Genomic DNA, 19,956 nt, shown 5'->3' on the forward strand with positions numbered 1-19,956 from the left:
TGGTGATGATTAATTTTCTGACAGATAGATGCTTGTTTGACTTGTGGGTTTTCTTCCTTAAGGCAAAACTATTTGAATTAAATTTGCCTTATTCACTTTAAATTGGTTCACTTCTTATGACGTCATTTAAGATTGCATGTCCTCTTGTGTCTTTCCTGCCTTGATCCTGTGAGCATCCTACCCTGATGGAATGGCTGTTGGAATGCTGATGAGTGGCCTGAATGTTCCATAGATGTCAGTTGGTGGATGAGACCTTGAGAGAGTCTGGGCCAGTGGATGCTTTCCTATACCTTCCTTTTTACTTACATTAGAACTTACCTGATGTAGCATCTTGTCAACTTGAAACTTAAGTACCGAGTGTGCTTCTCCACCTGAGGTGTCGATTTTCTTTCCACACCTTTACTAGGCCACCCGGCCCCCCACACATGTTTAGGACTTGTGCACTTATGCCAGCCATCCCACCCAAGCAGTAGTCCAAAATGCACTGAGTGGGCCTTCTCACTCTCATCTCGTTAACTTGGTAAAATGCACACACACCTGGATTTATTTTTAGGTCACTGAGTTGCGGTGGGTGCTTGGTTGTCAGACACGCACACGGCCCAATAAAGAATTATGTATAAGAGTGCGGGGCCGAAAAGGATGACGGCCACAGCCCCTCTGAGACCTAGAGGGCTTCACTGTAATTACAATTGTTTCTGATTTGCATCCGCTGCATGTGCCGAGCATGAATGTGATACTGCCTGCAGGTGATTCTCGTGTGCAGCCATATTGAGCACACAATGGGAGGCTCATTGCTTGTGCTTTTCTTTGCGTCCTTAACGTGACATCACTGATGTCATGTGACATAACGTCACGTCTTTGATCGGGTTAAAACTTTAAGCAGCCTGACTCTGATAAATCGGTACACTACAGTTCAAATGCTGAATGGACATAAAAATGTGATGCCCTAAGTTTTAAATACTGAATGCACAAATAATGTGCTGGCCTTATTAATACGTCCATGCCATGAGAGATAAATCACTGACGCAGTGTACGAGCTACAGGTGCCTTTTTAATATGGACTGCAAGCTGCTGGCGAAAATATTGGCAAGGAGATTGGAGAAAGTTGTACCTTCATTGGTACATGAAAATCAGGTTAGTTTTGTAACTGGAAGATCTGTGGCGGATAACATGAGATTACTTTTGACTAATGACCAAGGAAGTAAACTGGAAGATCCTGTGGTCGCCATCTCCCTTGATGCAGTGAAGGCTTTTGATAGAATTGAATAGCCTTACCTGTTTTTAAGCCTGAAGGCAGTTTGGATTGGATCGACATTCACACGTTGGGTTAGACTGCTGTATTGAGCCCCAACGCCAGTGTGCTCACTAACAGCCTGGTTTCGGAATACTTTCAACTGAAACGGGGAAGCAGACAGGGATTCCCACTCTGCCCTTTATTTATTTTCGCTAAGGAACCATTGGCCATACTATTACGGGCAGATGAAAATATTCATGGACTTGGAAGTAGGGAGCGCTATGGCAATATCTGGCTCTATATAGATGATGTGTTGGTGATTGTTCGTGACCCTGAATTGAGCATCGCCTACCTAATGGACGAAATCGGGTCCTTCGCTTAAATCTCCGGATATAGGGTCAACTGGAGCACAATCCAATCACTGGATCATGCATGGGATTCATGTTTGACCATCTGGACTTTACCTGAAAGGATGAGATACTTAAAGGTTTGGATTGGTCCAGAGGTGGAAATGTTGCCAAAGCTCAACTTTGAGTACCTGTTGGCTAAACATAGAACTGACAGAGACCGATGGTCTCGTCTAAAACGTTCACTATGGGGCAAGGTCCACTGCCTCACGATGAATGTGGCACCGAGATCATAATCGCCTGCTGCACTTTCACCACAAGTCGCCAGCTGGATTCAATCTTTTCTGTTTGGTAGAAAATGAACCGTGCATTGGGAGAATGCCTATTCCGTATCGACCCCTATCCTTTGTTGTGTTCCACAAGGGTCCTGTATTTCACCTACCCTTTAACATTTTTACATTAAGCCTCTTTGTAGCCTTTTGGAATCTCGGGGGGGCTTTTCTTAACAAATTATGCTGATGCTTTCCAGTTGGTCCTTAAAATCAGCGGTAATCCCAAGGTTGACTCAATGAATCTTAACACTATCTATCGGATCATTGAAAGGTGGATGTCTGAGAATTGGCTCTGTCTTAACAGAGCTAAGATGGAACTATTGTTCTTTGGAAGTGCCCAGGCCAGAGCAAAACTAGGGCCGGAGTATGTATCCTTTGGCATTAAGAATTGCAATATCCCATTGATAGAGAAAGTCAAGAACCTAGATGTCTTTCTGGATTCCTCACTTAGTGCGGAAGTCCAGACTAACTATGTATCCCGTAACTGCCAGTATCATCTGAACCTGCTAAAGAATATAAAACCTTTCATTTCTGAAGCTAATTGCTCAGCAGTGGCTCATGCCATAGTTCTATCATGCCTTGATTATTGCAATGTGTTACTGATTGGGGCAAGTAAAAAATCCCTACATCGTCTCCAGACCCCCAAAAATGATGCTGTACACCCACGATGTGAGCAAATTACAGTGGCCAGGCAATCATTGCATTGGTTACCGATCCAAAATCGGATTCACTTTAAAATCGCTGTGCTGGCCCATATGTCTGTACGGTAAGGCTCCGGTCTACCTTAAAACTGGCTTCTCGCTACATGAGACCAAACGCATTTTGCGTTCCACTAAAACGGGATTGGTTAACTTGCACAAGGTCAGAAGGGCCACGGGACTTGGTTGGGCCTTTCCTTGCCTAGCAGCACAATACTGGAGCTCTCTGCCAAGTACCCTTCACATGGAAACGAAAATATGAATAATTTTCAGAGATATTTAAAAACCCTACTGTTCAGGTAGATCCTGTTTAGGTTTATGATCATGCTCTGATCATAGGTCGTTTTCTGCTGACTCCCATCTTGTATGGTTGTATATTCATGTTTGTGTGCGCCCTGATGCCTGCAGGTTACTGGCGCGTTATAAAAATAAAAAGCAATGTCCATTCCAAGCTTCTGCCCAAGACGCTGAAAAGCATTTTCAAGGAGCTAAACGCTGTTATGCAAAAATGCTTGTGGAATGGCAAGCCACTGGGGCTTGCCCTGTGGAAGATGCAGCTCCCATTGAACCTGGGTTGCTTGAATTTGCCACAATCTTTCGATTAACACCTCAGTTTCACTGTGAGGCATTTATGCCACGTGATGTGTACTGATGCAGACTTATGGGTTGAATTCGAGTCGAGCCGTGTATCCGAGGACTTTGTTAACCACGACTACAAGGGGCCCTCGGGCAAAGTATCCTCTTACTGTTTTCTTGAATGAGTGCTGGTGTAACATATCACGATGTCTGAACGGCGACCCATTTATATTCCTTGATGCGTCTGTTTGGCTGAATCAAGTGTTGACTGTAGAGGGGAGTGTCTCTTTTAGGCCATCCTGGTATCTGGGAGGGATATGGTACATCAAAGATCTTTTTAATGAAGGTGAATGGATTCCCTTTGCGCAATTGTGTAGAGAGTTTGACTTGCGAAACAGCACTTATGTGGAATACAGACAACTGAGAGGGGTCATTGCTGCAATGCTTGTTTGCGTACCGCCAGAACCCATGCAGAGGGCTGCCTATTCACTACTGGAACTCTTCTCACAACACCCATTCGGCCGCCACCTTATACAGTGTCTTCACTCACAAAGGGGATACAGAGCGTACACATATCTGGGCCAGGGAATTGGGTGAAATGATCGGCACTGGCTGCTAGCTTAGATGCTGTAGCAATGTTCGCCTGACAAACATGGATTGGGGTCCGAGGGCCTCTCAGACTAAACTAATCTTCAGGACATATCGGTCTCCAGAACAAATGTTTAAAAGACGCCTTTTAGAGAGTGACCAATGTTGGAAAAGTAGGCAGGCAAAGGGGACGCTGGGCCACCGCCTCTGGTATTGCAACAAGACTAGAGACTTTTGGGAAGGAATCTGTGAAAGACTGGGCCTGGTAATGGGCTGCGCCAGTTCTAGAAGGGCTTCCCTTTTGATCCCTGATGACGTCAATCTGATCTGTCCTTTGCAAACAAGATCTGGCTTTTGCATGATTGCATTTTTGTAAGAATGATCCTGCATGCATGGAAATCCTCCAATTCCCGTATTGATGGTTTGGTAGAGGAATTGCTAAATTTGTCCACATATGAAAAAAAACATTTTCAAGCACAAATGGGAGTTGAGTGAGATTTGGGGGGCTCTTCCTGGATGTATGGCTGATATGGTTACAGGACGAAGATTTTATAATTGTTTTTATTGAGTGATGTTCTTGACATGCTGTTCTTGCTGTAGTGTCATGTGTTAAGATTCTCTCGTGTGTTCTCATAATACATGTGTTTTTCCCCTTCTTTCTCTCTTCCATCGTGCACTTGCTTTACCCACCGTGAATCCAATGGAACACGGATGTTGTTCTACCACTTGGTTTTATGGTTTACATTGATCTTTGTACTTCTTGTACTGCTGTATGCTCCATTTTTCCTCGGTCATTGGTGCTCAAAATAAAACAAATACATCCATGCCGTTCCATAATGGTCCAATTACCATTGTTTGTCTTAACTGGAAGGGTACGATTTTCTCTTCCATATGTAGAGAAACTGGCTCAGTATGGGTGCAGTGTCCTCCAACTCCCCTTTCCATTATCTTTGCTGCTTGGTATCTGAAGATCCCTACCTAGGCCACCTTGGTCTTAAGAGCACATGACCATCCTACAGGCTGTCGAGAAAACTTCCATGCATATACAAAATTGCAGAAAATTGCACAGTTTTTTTTACATTGTACGTTCGAAAGAGTAATATATCCTCTCCATCCCTCAATACACAGTTCTTCTGTTTACTGGACATGCAAGCTCTAGTATATAAGTAAACATCTGAGAATCAGACTGCCATATGACCCTTCGGGAACTCGGATGAACACTATTTCTCATGCCTCAATACAATTCTAAGGAGTTGCGTAAAACACATTCTACATTAGTGTCATTTCTTTTTATCTGACTGAAATATTAATTTTATTTTGCATAATTGGGCCCACGTTCAAGCCCATGTCCACCATTGGCATTTGGTTACCGTCAAGACAGTTATTTGGTTCCACTCAAATCCATGAAATCCATTTCTCTGCACTAATAGTCCACTTACTGTATTCCATGTTTTATACTTTCTTGTTCCTTCCTTAGGTGCAATGCATTTTTTCTATTTAAATGAACCCCATCGCCATACCTTTTTCCAAATCGTTTCTTAATGGGGACTTTGTAGTGTAATATGCAGCAGGCTCTAATGTTCTTCGTAGAAGAAAGTCCTCTAGTAAATTCTGCATCATTTTTGTGACTTGTTGATTCTAATCCTGGAATGCCAGCTCACTCTCACACAGGTAATTGGACACCCTTGATCAGGACCCAGGCAATTTCAGTGACGTTTCAGCACCAAGCTCTGCTGTTATTGCTAAGTGAGAAAATATCAACTGTTACAAGCTTTTGGTCAGCACCTTTCCCTAGATATACGCTCCAGTGCAGATGCTTAATTTTGATACTGCTTCCTCACTCACTCACTCCTTCTTGGGTTATCTCCTGTTTTTATGGGTGAAAGGGAACAGGAAATGGGTGTAAGTGTAAATTGGTCTCTATAGTGACTACTCCACTCCTAGTTCATAGTTACCTTACCTTACATCTCCCTCAATCTCTGTCAATCTCTCATAATAGTTACTTTGCAACTACAGCCTTAAAAATGACTCTATAGGATTGTGTGACTGGGTAAAGTCAGGGCGTGTTTGAGTAACACATGGTCTTGAAGTGATGCAGTGATTCTTTGAAAGTTGTACAGAGCGCACTCCATTCCTGTCTCCCGCAGGCCCACTAGCCTGTTCATTTGGTGAAAGGGGACTATGGACTAGGGGTATAGTAATCACTTTGCTGAGTAACTTTTGCTGTTTCTTATTCCTTTGTAGGTTCTATGTCATTTAGCCTGGTGAATTCAAAGACTCAGAGAAGCCTGCCAAAGCCCCCCCAGAAAGTGAAAGCTACCATTGCAAGCATTCCAGTTGGATCATATGAATCTGTCCCATCTCCCATCCAGGGGCGAAGCCTGCCAAGACCCCTGTCAATTCCCAATCGACAAGAAAATACTGACATAGTGGGAAAAAACTTGACTGATGAGGATGGGCGAACAGTAAACCTTGGAAGAGGTGGCTCTGTTTCTGGAGACCGAAACGCTCAGGACTCCGGACAAGATTCTCCTCAAGCAGCAAACTTATTTTTGGGTGAATTGCCAGCTTGTGAAACGATGGGGTTGGTGAAACCGAAAGGATTGTTCTCTGACCGGCCACAGCGAGATTCTTGGCAGAAGGCAGATGCTGTAGGTCAAGGAGCAGATGACAGAGGCTCCTGGGAGGTGGTTTCCTCATCTCCACAGCAGACTGCAGCTAAATGCAGTCCACCCGCGGACATGCATATTCATTGCGACCCTGCTCAGAAAGGCACTGGGTCTTCAACACCTGAAGATCAGGTTCAGCAAGACACTGCGTTGTCTCCACCAACCTGCACATCGAGCTTACTTGATGCACCTGTCAAAAAAGAGCCTACAGTAAGTTCTTCTAAATACAAAGCACTGTTTGAAACATCTTGTCCTCGCTTATGTAATGGTTTTGTCACTGGCCATTTTTTCAACCTTACTGCTAGCCCTATTGCTTTCTCATTATATATACCAGGCAAAAACAAGCAACCAAATTCCTGCTGAGAAAACAACTCGCCCTGCCCCATGCTACCCACACACCTGCTCTTTCACATTTACAGCCCTCATAAACGTAGGCTGCATGTGGTCACTTAAGTGTAAGCCTTCCTCATGCAACTGTCCAATGACGCATCCAAGATTACAGCCTCAACCTACACTTGATCACAAAAACAATCCCTGACATTTCCCTCTCCCAGCATTTCACCAACACAGTCTCTTCCAGATAATCAGTGTTGTGCCAAAATGGAAAATACAGACCCATAACCATACAATCACTAGCCATGAGACTTGGTCACACTACAGTTAAGCATCAACCATTCCCCTTTTTGCACAATCTTCGCTTGATCAAATCCTGTTGGTTGATACTGCCTCGGACCACTCATAGGACTTCCTGGACAAATTCCCTTCCTCCTCATCCAACTCTTTTTTGATCTCTGAACCCTTCTTGGGGGCTTGAACTTGTAATTGAAAGGCAGCAACTCCCCTTTTCAAGAAGATCCAACTTCTGCAATGTCTTGAACCCTCTCCAGAGAACCTACCAACGAAGAGCACACTAGATGACATCATCCTGAAAAGCAGAATAGACGACTTTGAGTGCACCATCCACTTAATACTATTCCCAACCACATAGTCCTATTCCCATTAACCTCTGTCACAACCTTATCTAATCTCCCTCTCCCCATCAACAGCTGGTTCAGCTCCATTAAATAAGCCTGGTTAAATTCAAAGGGCCCTATCACAGAAGACTTCGAAAACACATTAATATCCACCGTTGACCTACTCTAACCATCACAATCACCAAGGAATTGCATGTTTGGATACCATTATGAGAAGGGAACTGGTGCAAATGTTTCCCAACCTCCCCTAAAACTGATAATGTGCTGGAAAAAAAGGAACCGTTTACCACACAACTAGAGATCCCATCATTAAAGCCACCATAATAAAAGTCTGAACCATGAAACCCAGCCATTTTCTCTGCTCGCAAAACAACAAATGGACTCCTTGAAAGTACTAGAGGCAAATGGAAGTCGGTCCACACCTACATTGTTAATGTTAGTGCACGGTACAAATGTCCTTTAACATTATCACCACCGGAGTGGTCCCTGGCGCTCTGGCGGCTCTGAAAGAGAAGGGGAGGTTGAGTTAGTGGGAGGAAGCAGGAAAAGTGCAAGATAGCAGTGATGTGCTGTTGGCGGCCTCAGTCCGGTGGGTCCGTTGGCTGGGCCTGGGGTGATTGCGGCCAGTAGTTGTCGTGTACTGTTGTGCGAGTCTGCCTTTTTTTGTTTTGTTGTTGCAATGTAGTGAAGTTTGTGCGGTTTGTTGTGCTGTAGGTTTTGGTTGTGTCGGTTTGGAATGTGAGAGGTGTATGCAGAGGGGAAATTGTTGTGGAGTTGGTTAGTTGGCATCTCTATCCTGAATTGAGGCGCTGCGCTTGTGTAGTCTCCCCTGATGCGCCTGTCCTGATCTGGGTCCCTGTGGCATTCAAGGTTCCTTACTCCTCTGGTCCCCACCTCTATCAGGCTCACTCATAGCCCACCTGTCCTCCGTTCATACTCGTGTGGCCAGTGCACCTGCCAATGTCAACGAGTCAGGTTGTGTGGTAATTGCCAATATCTCGGCAATTCTACAACACTGTGGTACCTGGTGGTAATTAAGGGGCGGGTGGAGTAGTTGGTTCGGTCTCTGTGCATGTCGTCTGAGTTCCAGTCTATCCGATGTCACCCGTCCAGGTGTCGTGGGAGCTTCCCCGTCATTTCTGGGGCTGTCCGTGTCCTTTACAATTTAGTCGTCCTTTTCTCCGTTTTGGTTTTCAGTTTGAATCAGTGGTGTTGAAGAGCCAGGTTTTTAGTGATTTCCTGATTTTAGGTGATCTTCAGTGTTTCTTAATTCTTTTGGGATGTTGTTCCAAGTTTTTGCGGCTAAGTGGTAGAAGGAGGTGCCTCCAAGTTTTTCCTTAAGGTTTGGTTTGATATCCAGGCGGACTTCGTTGCTTGATCGGGGGGGTCTTGTTGGTTTGTAGATTATTTTCTTGTGTAGGAATTCTGCTCCTTCTCCACTGATTGCCCTGTGCATTATGCACATTGTTTTGAAGGTGATACAATGTTTAACTGGGAGCCAGTGTAGTGTTTTTAGGGCTGGAGTGATGTGGTCTCTTCTGGATAGTTTGAGGACTAGTCTTGCTGCTGCATTTTGGATCCATTGCAGTTTCTTCAGGAGGTTTTCTGGTATTCCGAGGTAGAGGCTGTTTGCATAGTCGATTATTGACATGATTAGGGCGACGATAGTGAGTGTTTTGTGTGTGAAGGAGAGGAAAGGTAGAATTATTCTTGCCGTGTGGAGGAGGAAAAAAATGTCTTCACTGTTGCATTTATTTGTGGTTCTAAGGTTAGGGTGTTGTCCATTAGGACTCCCAGATTTTTTACTCCCTTAGATGGTGTTGGTGTGTTTCCCATTTCCGTAGGCCACGGGATAGTGGTTTCGTTCTCTTGGTCTTTGGTTACGATAAGGATTTCTGTATTTCCTGGGTTGATTTTCAGGTTGCTGGCATTCATCCAAATGAAGACTTCTTTTAGACAGTCAGTTAGGGTTGAATGCTCGGCATCAGTGTCTTTGATTTTGTAGATGAGTTGAGTATCATCTGCGTAGTTGTAGCATGTAATGTTGTGTCTTTTGAAGATTCTGATGACCGGAGTCTGATAGATGTTGAAATATAGTGGAGATAGTGAGGATCCTTGTGGCACTCCACAGTCAACTCGTGGGGTGGATTTGAATGGTTTAATCCATACGCTTTCTGTTCTTTCTGCTAGGAATGATTTGGTCCAGAGTAGAGCTGTGTCTGTTATTCCTATGTCTTCTAGTCTTTTGGGCAGGGTGTTGTGGTTCACTTTGTCAAAGGCTGCAGAGAGGTCGAGCAGAATAAGGGCTGAGGTAGTGTTTGAGTCTGCATTAGTTTTGAGGTCGTCCCAGATGGATAATAGTGCTGTTTCCATTCCTCTTGCTGGTCTGAAACCAACTTGAGCTTGGTCTAGCAGGTGGTGTTTTTCTATGTGTTTTGGGTTAGTTTATAAACGTAGGTTTCTAGATGTTTTGCCGGGTAGGGGATGTTAGAGATCGGCCTGTAGTTGGAGAGGTCTTCTACTTCGCCACTTGTGTTTTTCATGAGTGGCTTGAAATATGCTAATTTGAAGATCCTTGGTACAGTCCCTGTTGCTAGTGATAGATTTAGAAGGTTTCTGTAGTGTTCTGCTGGCGTTCCTTGCGCGAGGATTGGTTTGTAGATGTCTGGGGGACATGGGTGCATGGGTGATCCAGCTTTCTTGCTTCATTTTACCAGCTTTGCGAATGCCTCTGCTGATATTTCAGGAAAGCTTTGGAGTTTGTGCTGTAGTTCCCTGTTAGGTTCGTTAGGTTGTATGTTATGGTTGGTTGGTCTCTTTTGTATGGTTTGTCGGATGTCATTGTTTTTTTTTTTTTAAGTGGTCTGCCAAGTCGTTGCATAGTTTTTCTGAGGGGTTTGGGGTGTTATTGCAGCCTGGTGGGTTTCTGTTTTTGTGTAAATGTTCTGCAGAGTTTGTGTATTTATAGTACTCCTGTGGATTTGGGCTGTTGATGAGCTGTCTGTTGATGAGCATTTTCCAATAAATTCATTTTTTCCCATCAGCACAACAGTAGAGGGTGACAAAGTAATGTGTCCTGTTTATTGCAGGAGGGTGAGCAGAGGGCTACATGCAAGTTAATTTAGGGATGAAGCAATGGACATGTTTTAACATCTGCCAGCTCAGAAAATACACTTAAAAAGACACATGACGCTTTTCACAGAATGCAGTATTGCCACTGCTCCATTTCATGTGCATTTCCTCCATCATTTATAATATAATTATGAAATGTAACATTTTAAGAATGGGTAGTTTTTACCATTGGTTCTCACCAGAGACATTGCACATGGTTTCCTTTCTAAATGATAAGCATCACAGAAAATAAAGAAATGCATAGAGTGCATTTGTTGGACTATGTTTCTTATTTTAAGCTCTACATGTTCTGTCTCGGTAGAACTTTTATTCTGCGCCAAGTCACCACAGTAGAGGTGTCAGAACAATTTGTCTAGAACTTATTTTATGCGCCCCGTTTTGGGACATCCACAATGTTGTCTGCAGAGTAAAGAGAGCTGAAGATGCGAAACAGAGTACACTTCGCACAAACGGGAAGGGGGGGGGCAAAATTGAGGTGGAGCAGGTTACAGGAAGAGTAGCATTTGTGACAGCTATGGTGCATGTTGTCCAGCCAAAGTCAATCTGGATTGCACAAATTGGTATGATGCCTTCTGAAGTGGAATGGAATATTTTCTTGAGGCCAGTTTCAGAGAAATGTCGGCTTATATTGCCTGGGAGTATGTTTAAATTCTTCCACAAAACAAACTCCAGAATAGTAATTCTATGACTGCCCAGTCCAATGCCAAGACTGCCAAGTCACGAATATTCTATTTAAAAGGCAAATGTAGATGGAGACAAACCAGGTAAGTAAAGAGGGATGGATCAGATGGCACTCCTTCTGTATACAGACAGTGTCTGCCCATCCTGTTTCATGCGGAATGTAATAGAGATGCAAGTTTGTCTTGGGCTCAGGGGTGGCCAACCTTTGATGCCTTCGACAACTCCTGGGTGGATGTCCTTGTTAGTGTAAGTGTGTTAAATCAGTGTACATGGGTACAGCAGAGCAAACTTTCTTACTCATTAGGCCATGAACGGCTAGGTCATATAGACATGAAAGCTGGAAGGAATTACAGGCACTCTTTAATGGTGGTGGGCTTTGAACTGTGACTCCTATTGGGAGCAATGCCTTCAAATAGAATACCTGGAAGTCCTTGATGTCTGCTGGAACCTTTATGATGTTGATTATAATTATGTGAGAGACTGGATTCGACTTAGGCTGAGCTCTTCTGTAAGTTAACTTGCATTATCCATCAATATCTGCCCTTCTCGACCTGGGCTGCAGTTACAGGACATCATTTTCTTAAGGTCACTGTTGAGCAATGACTATTATGAGAGGTTGCCCTATACAGAAAGGCAACTTTCCCTTAACTCATCTGGAAACCGGAAATCAAAGCACATATGCTGAACATTTTCTTCATTGGAAAAATTCACATCGTTGCATTTCACATATGTATTTAATAATTTAAGCAAACCTCAGAGCATATTAAACCAAGTAGCAAAATAAAAGGTTCATAAAACTATATGAACTAAAGTGTGGATGGAGGCAACTTTAACAGACTATACACAAGGACAACATTTGTGAAACATAAAAAACTTAAGTGCATATGCACAAATAAATGTAAGACATTTCCACATATGGGTACAAATTATACAAACATCTATTTAATTTCATATGCAGAGTCCTAATTTATATAAAAAAAACCAGTAACCTAAATCTACCAAGAGCTTTCAGTTTATGGCTAATTCTGTAAATACATCAGATTTGTTCAGTTAGGGGGGGCCTATTTTAGGAGGCACAATTCACAGCAGCGTCATCACCACCTTGAAAAGTTCTTTCAGATCCATCATGATGACTCAATTTGCAGCACCATCACCAACCGGTTTTGACGTTGAGGCCAAGTTTTGCCATCAGGGTGATTAAATTTAAAAAAATTTGCTTAATTATAAAATGATATGCTGCTTAGCTGCCAAAATGTGTAATAACAATGTTTACAGTCAATACATTATACCCAATTTAGCACCAGGATGAGAGGGTTCTACTCAACCTGTAAATGGTACAGAACAATGCAAGTCAACGTAGGCATCCCACACACATATGTGTGACCAGCACCTCAAATGCCACAAACAAAATACTCACAGCACCAAAGTTCTCCATACTGCCGTATTACCTGCATTGCTACCGGCATGGAGGTATGCGGTTTCTGCGCGTGAAGCAGTACATCAGCGTATAACCCTAGCTTAAATTCAGTCACCGACCCAAATCCATTCCCCCTGAGGGGTATCCTGGAGCCTCTCGGCCAATGGCTCCATCGATAAAGCAAACCATAAGTGCATGAGCGGACCGGACACCCCCGTCTAGTCCCTCTATGTAACAAAAAAGCCCTGGAGTATCGGCCACTTTAGCAGACAAGTCTGAATACAGCGCTGAATACAAATTAGAATATTTTCCCCTAACCCATCCTTCCCCAGAACCGCATACTGGAAGGTCCCCATCAAAGGCCTTCTCTACATCTAAGGACAGGAGAGTTGGGTTACCTCTCCTCCCATGAGCCATGTCCATCAAATGCAGAGTCTTCCGCAAGGTGTCTGCCCCCTGTGTCGCCTTGATGTAACCCGCCTGATCTGGGTGGACCAGAGGAGACATCACATCCTCTAGTCTAGAGGCTAACAGCCTAGTAAAACTCTGTGCATCCGTGTTGTGCAGGGATATAGGCCTATAGGATCCACATGAGCTAGAATCCCTTCACCCCTTAGGAATCACTGATATCAAGGCCTGACAATAGGACACTGGAGTCCTACCGGTCACTATAATGTGATTAAGCAATTTAACTAAATATGGGGAGAGACAACCCGCAAAGAACGTTTAAAACCCAGGTGTAAATCCGTCACCCCCGGGAGCTTTCCCGGTCTGCATCCTCTGAATCGAAAGATGGACCCCCTCATGCCTAAAAGGAGCATCTATCGCTACTGCCTCGTCCACACTTAACCTAGGAAGAGCTGTGTCCTGCAAATCTGATTGTACCGGTCCCCCGTCAACCCGCATCTCAGAGCCATACAGTGCTTCATAAATGGTAGCAAAGCACTCCTCTATCCCCTCCCAGGATGTATCTACTTCGCCAGGAGCCCATCCACCCTATCCCCCTTTTCATAGTACTTCTGCCTCAAGAATTGCAGTTGTCGCACAACCTTACCCAGCTGAAGGCTTTTCAATTTGTTCCTTTTGCTCCTTACCTCCTTGTATTAACCTCTCCCTTCCGTCAACGCTGACCTGTATGCTCTGCTCCAGGGAGTCAATATTCCTCTTCAGCCTAACCTCAAGAAGATTCCTGTCACTTTTTTTATTTGCTCCCTCCCAAATCAACAATCCGCGCCAGGTGGCCTTGGCCGCCTCCCAAACAGTGCACTAATCCACCTCCTTGTATCGTTAATATCGAACTATTCATCAATAGCCTCCTTCAGTTCCTTGCAAAACTTTGCGTCCTTCCATAGATAATCGTTACATTTCCATAACGAATCCCGGCACTGCAAACCCATAAGGGAAAACTCGATGTAGACCATATCATGGTCAGACCAGCAAATGGTGAACAAATTGCAGGCCTCTACTCTGCCCACCATTTCCCTTCCCTACACAAATATAATCTATACGTATATAGGTACCTTGTGGGGGGAGAGAAGAATGTAAACCACAAGTCGTGAGGATGGAGCTGCTCCACACATCCTGCAATCCGTACCTATCCAAATATTCTTGGAGACTCGCGCTCTCTGCTCCCGCCGTCTGGTCTTCTGAAACCCCAATGCAACTCCCTCGTAGAATGCATAGGGTCTGCCAACATATCCAAGCCCACGCCCCCACCCCCAGTACCACAGGTGCCCACGCTTCCCTAATCAATTGGGCCATATTCTCAGCAAGAAAAGCTTTCTGCCCTTGGTTGATGGAGTATACCGTCGCGAAGAACAACCAGGGACCACCCCTGGTGCCTCGTACAAGTAAAGCTCTCCCACTCCCCTCCCCCATACACATACATTGTTCAACTTCAACCTCTTGTGTAATAAAATTCCAACCCACCCTTTTTTTCACTGCCCCAGATGCCCAGTATGTTCCCCCAATCAACCCAGAGGGGATGTGCATCTCTTCCCCCTCCAACATCCTCACCTCCTGCAGCATCATCACATTGATTCCGGATCTCTTAAACTGTTTTGCGACCTGTGAGCACTTAGTTGGGGAATTTACGCCCTTCGCATTCAAGGTCCCCACAAACAGGAAATCCGCCCTACCCCCCATGTTTCTACTTATCGCTGCCATTTCAGCAACCACCACAGTTTATGCGGGCTGTATAACTTCCCCAAAACCCATGTCACAAATCTGTTCCCATCTGCTGCATAAGCCCCAACCTCCTCATCCCTTCCCAACACCCAAAACACCACTGTCCCGCACCACCCAACACCCCTCCCAACCCCTGAGATGCCCATCCAAGTCTGGGCCACCAAGGAAAGACCTACCCCTGCCCCATCAATGCCTGCACACAAAGTGAACATAATCACATGAAACTGTTGGAGAGATAATAACATTAGAACAACAACATATCTGGCCCCGGCAATTCACTTTACAGGAGAGCGAGTATTGAGTCTGAGGTTTTCTGCCCCAAAGAACCCTTTTGCATTTGATCAGTACCATCAATGCGTCCCAATTCATTGCTGGTCCTGCCGCCCCAGTCGGGTCCCCGTCTCCGTTTTCCCCCTCCGAAAGATAACGTAAGACCTGCTCCGGCTTTGAGCCTTTGGTTACCTGATAGGCGACCTCCTTGTTCTCGAAAACCAGGGCAAACGGAAACGTCCATCTATAGCCTATACCCCTTCCAGACAGCCAGGTAGTAAGAGCATCTAGCCAAGGTAAATCTCGACAGATCTTACTAGATTTGTATCGGGTCTCTATACTGTATGTTGCGGAGGCATTTTGCCTTCTCCAAGACTGCAGCCTTCTCTGTGTACCTCAAGAATTTTACAACCAAAGATCTTGAACCTCTTCCCCTGGCAATGCCTCCATGGTGAGCTTGTTCAAGATCCACATCCATGCAGCCTTCCTCGGAGAAAAGGACATTCACCAAAGCCTTGTTTGACTTCACCACATCGCTTGCTGACTCCCCCTTCTGATCCTGGAGACCAAAAGCCGGAAGATTGATTACCTTAGAAATCGAGAGCCCAGGAACAATCTTCAGATGGTAGTCTTAATATCTGGTCTCCAGGTCAGACAGCCTCACTTCAAACTTCCTCTCAACAGTAGCACTGAGGTGATTATTCTCAAGACCCTCAGACTTATTACTGAATGCCGCGCGGCTCACAGGAAGCCTCTGCCTCTGCTGAAACTGCCATGCTGGGCTGGAAACTGCTGCAAAGTGGCGCCTCGCTGCGTTCGAGCTCCGTTCACTCCACTGCACCTTTCCAGCAGTTCACACAGGGGAAAAGTTACAGAATTTGTGTTTCATCACCGTTGGGGCTACACAAGGGTTGGGGGGAAGATGGAACTTGTCTAAAGAGCGACCATACTGGTCCGTGCACCCTGGTGGTCTGATAGTTGATCATTTTCTAACAATAATGTTCTTAACTTCTACTCTGCTACCATGCCAATTAAAACACTGCTGCCTTGCAAGAAAAATGCAGATTTTTATATGCGATCGACAGAAGTGCCAGAGCCCCAGAGAGAGGTTGGAGCCTCTCGCACTGCAGGAGCAGTGCGCACTCGCACTCTGCAAGTACAACACGCCCAGGTAAGCCCGTGGGCCCTGTGAGCACAGTCAGCTGTTTACAGCTGATTCCTGTGCAAACGTGGCGAAATCCGTTATCAAGTTCAGCCTCACTTACAATATTTACTGACTACATTGCACGCTGTGCAACTGCTCATCCAGGCTGTTTGCCCTGCATTTTGCCCATTTGGGCAAATAACCTCCATTGTGCCTCACGAGGAACACCATAGGAAAAGATGGCCGCCCTGTATTTCGTTTGACCACTGCTACAACGTAGGCTGCCTGCATCCCGCCTCCGACGCCCGATTGGTTTGCTGCTCATATTTCTCCTCCAACCAGACGCCGGCAGGCGGCAGCCGGCTCCCCCAACGAAGGTACACCAACAAAGGTGCCTGTCGTGAGCCTGTCTGGAGCCGTATGGGCGTAGGGCCCATGCTCGCTGCCTGTCCCCACGGCGCCTACCTGCCCCAGTGTCTTCACTTGTTGCTGACTTTAAAGCCAGATACTTACCCTCTGGGTAAGGCTCCTCTGACTCCATTGCCTGCCATCTCGAACCTTGAACATAACGGTGCCTACTTTGTTTTGCATCTGCGGGGTAGCTTTAAGGTGCATTGGTAACATCTCAATTTCTGTGGACTCTGCTATTATGCTGCTGGCCTATTGCATATGCTTTATTGAACCGCTCTAGGTCGCTCCCCTCAGGGTATTGTCCCATCAACTCTCCTTCAAGGTAACTTAAGGTCGCTTTCAGACCATCTTGAACTGTGTTGTGCCTTAAAGTCGCTTTCAGACCTTTTTAAACTGTGTTGTGCCTTCAGGTTGCCTCCAGACCTTTTTAAACTGTGTTGTGCCTTAAGGTCGCTTTCAGACCATTTTGAACTGTGTTGTGCCTTAAGGTCGCTTTCAGACCATTTTGAACTGTGTTGTGCCTTATGGTCGCTTTCAGACCATTCTGAACTGTGTTGTGCCTTATGGTCGCTTTCAGACCATCTTGAACTATGTTGTGCCTTAAGGTCGCCTCCAGACCTTTTTAAACTGTGTTGTGCCTTATGGTCGCTTTCAGACCTTTTTAAACTGTGTTGTGCCTTATGGTCGCTTTCAGACCATTTTGAACTGTGTTGTGCCTTACGGTCGCTTTCAGACCATTTTGAACTGTGTGGTGCCTTAAGGTCGCTTTCAGACCAATTTGAACTGTGTTGTGCCTTATGGTCGCTTTCAATACATTTTAACTGTGCTGGGCCTTGCCTGATTTGGGTCATGTCGAATCTAGGTGTGTGCTACTGCACATGGCTTCAGCCTGTGATTAGTCAAAGTGCATACTAGCTATTGTGAGATCCCTATCTAGGTGTATGCTACTTGGCCACTGTGATATGTCAAATGTAGGTGTGGCCCTGCCGTGTGCACCCTAACCTACTGTAACGTGCCACATCCAATGCCACTAGGTGTACTCCAGCCTAACTGCAACTCTGCCTGGTGCATCCCAAACTATTGTATTTAATGAGCCTGACACCTAAACATAGCTGTGCTACATCTTGCAATGCCTCTTCCAGGTTTCTAGTCCTACTACAGCATCTGCACTTATTGCCATTGTCACACCTGTCCCATTCATGAGACCCAATCCTGTCCCTTGCCAACAAGCCCTTAGGTACCCCATTCAGGCAGCTAGCACCACCATCATGCACGTCGGTGTGCGCCTTCTACTGCACTACATTCTAGCTACACACATTGCCCTAATCATTCAACTACCCACGGCAACTACCCATACCCTTGGGGTTAATAATCTGGCCTACCCTAGCCTACACTACCCAGCTTCACCTACCATGACTATGACCCCTATAACAAGCCCCTCAGCAACTACCGTAGGCGTTCACCACTCTAGCAACCAGTTTAACCAATACCTTAATGACCCAGCTCTCTGGCTGGAACACTTTGCTACGAAACCAACTCCCAACCAACCTTGCCCGCTCATTCTCAGGAATAAGAGACTAGGCACTAGATTCTGCATTCGTCATTCCCGCACCAACGCTACCAAGCAAGCCCCACATACTCCACCCAGCCCACCCTCACCCACCGCCACATGCAAAACCAAGACCACAGGAGTCAAACTGCCTGTGTTCAAGGGTGCCCTTATTAATGCTAGATCTCTCTCAGCACACGCTCTTGACATAGCCGACCTCATCACCACTGCTGACCTTGACTTCATTGCCATATCCGAAATCTGGCTACATGCCGCATCTGGCCCCCCTCTATCCCTAGCCTTACCGCCTGACTATGGCATCACGCGCTGTGACCGCTCCTCTGCACAAACTAGAGACGTTGGCGTGGCCTTCATCCACAAAAACTCCCTTGACCTAAGAGTGGTATCAGATTCCAAACTCAAATCAGCTGAACTGCTATCTATCAAATTATTACTAACACCCAACCAAACGGCCACCCTTCATCTTATCTACAGGCCCCCTGGTCCGGCACCCACCTTTGTCAGTGAAGTTTCCACTCTCCTTCTTGACAGAACGAAAAACAACTCCCTAACAATCATCTTAGGTGACCTTAATTTAGGTTGTGGGGACCCAAAAGATCCCGTAGCAACTGATCTGGAGAATGCTCTCATAGACCTAGGCCTCACCTTGTACATCCAAGAACCGACCCATATCAAAGGCAGGACCATCGATTGGTTGGCCGGCTCCAACTGCAACATCCAGGCCCTCAACAACTCCCCATGCTTATGGTCCGACCATCACATCATAACGTTTAATATTGAAGCTACCCCGCGAGCCCCGACACCAATAGCCCCAGCACTCCTCACTCGCAATAAAAAAAATATAACGAAGGAACAACTCCTCCCATTGTTACTCCCTTCCCTTAATGCGGCTACTAACTCATGTTCTGATCCCACCTCCCTAGCAGACACCTATAACCAAACTATGCTCACAGCTATAGACTCTATAGCACCAATCAAACCTAGGAAGGCCAAACCACGAGCACATCTCAACTCTTGGTTCACTCCACAGCTAAGAATCCTCCGCAAAGCTAAACGCGGTGCGGAAAATAGCTGGAAAAGCCACCCGTCTGATGAGCATAAAGATGGCTTCCTCCTCGCCTCCCTTACTTATAAAAATGCCATCATCACTGCTAAAAAAAAGAATCGCTTAACAATCGTATCCTGCAAGCTGATTCAAACTCCAAGGAACTCTTTAGAATCCTAAAAGAGCTCGAAACTCCAGTTTCCCCTCCAGACACATGCACGAAAGAGAGAAAATGGTGTGCTAACATTCAAGTAGCCTTGCTAAACAAAATATCTATGCTCCAATCCAAAATCAAAGAAAAGCAGGACAGCCTGAAGCATGACAACCGCTCACTCTCCCCTACCAGGCCCGCCCATTCAAACATTGCTAACACTAAACCTTTCACCTTCTCACCGCTCACTGTCACTGAGGTAGAAAACATCATCCTGAGGATTAAACTGTCTAACTGCCAAGGTGACCCGTGCCCAGCTCCCATCATTAAGGATTCTGCCCATGATTTAGCTCCATTCATTACTGCCTTCATCAACTCCTCCTTTAAAACAGGTACTGTCCCGGACAACCTTAAGGACGCGTGGGTGATCCCGCTACTAAAAAAACCTTCTCTAGACCCAAGTATACCCACGAACTTCCGACCTATAACTACAGTACCATTTCTGCTTAAGATACTGGACCGCGCAGCTT

The 19,956-nt window shown here is 45.5% G+C and overlaps 1 protein-coding gene across 5 annotated transcripts in view; it reads left to right on the plus strand.

Moving 5' to 3' along the window:
- The window catches only part of CIC (capicua transcriptional repressor), a 2,254,744-nt gene that overhangs the window by 1,519,537 nt on the left and 715,251 nt on the right, over positions 1–19,956 (plus strand). For all 5 annotated transcript variants that reach the window (XM_069640957.1, XM_069640955.1, XM_069640959.1 and 2 more), the window contains exon 16: positions 6,020–6,654. In XM_069640957.1, coding sequence (XP_069497058.1) covers positions 6,020–6,654 — 635 coding nt within the window. The remainder of the gene's footprint in view (positions 1–6,019; positions 6,655–19,956) is intronic.

The sequence above is a fragment of the Ambystoma mexicanum genome, chromosome 1q (assembly GCF_040938575.1).
Source record: "Ambystoma mexicanum isolate Mex_15411 chromosome 1q, UKY_AmexF1_1, whole genome shotgun sequence".
Taxonomy (NCBI): domain Eukaryota; kingdom Metazoa; phylum Chordata; class Amphibia; order Caudata; family Ambystomatidae; genus Ambystoma; species Ambystoma mexicanum.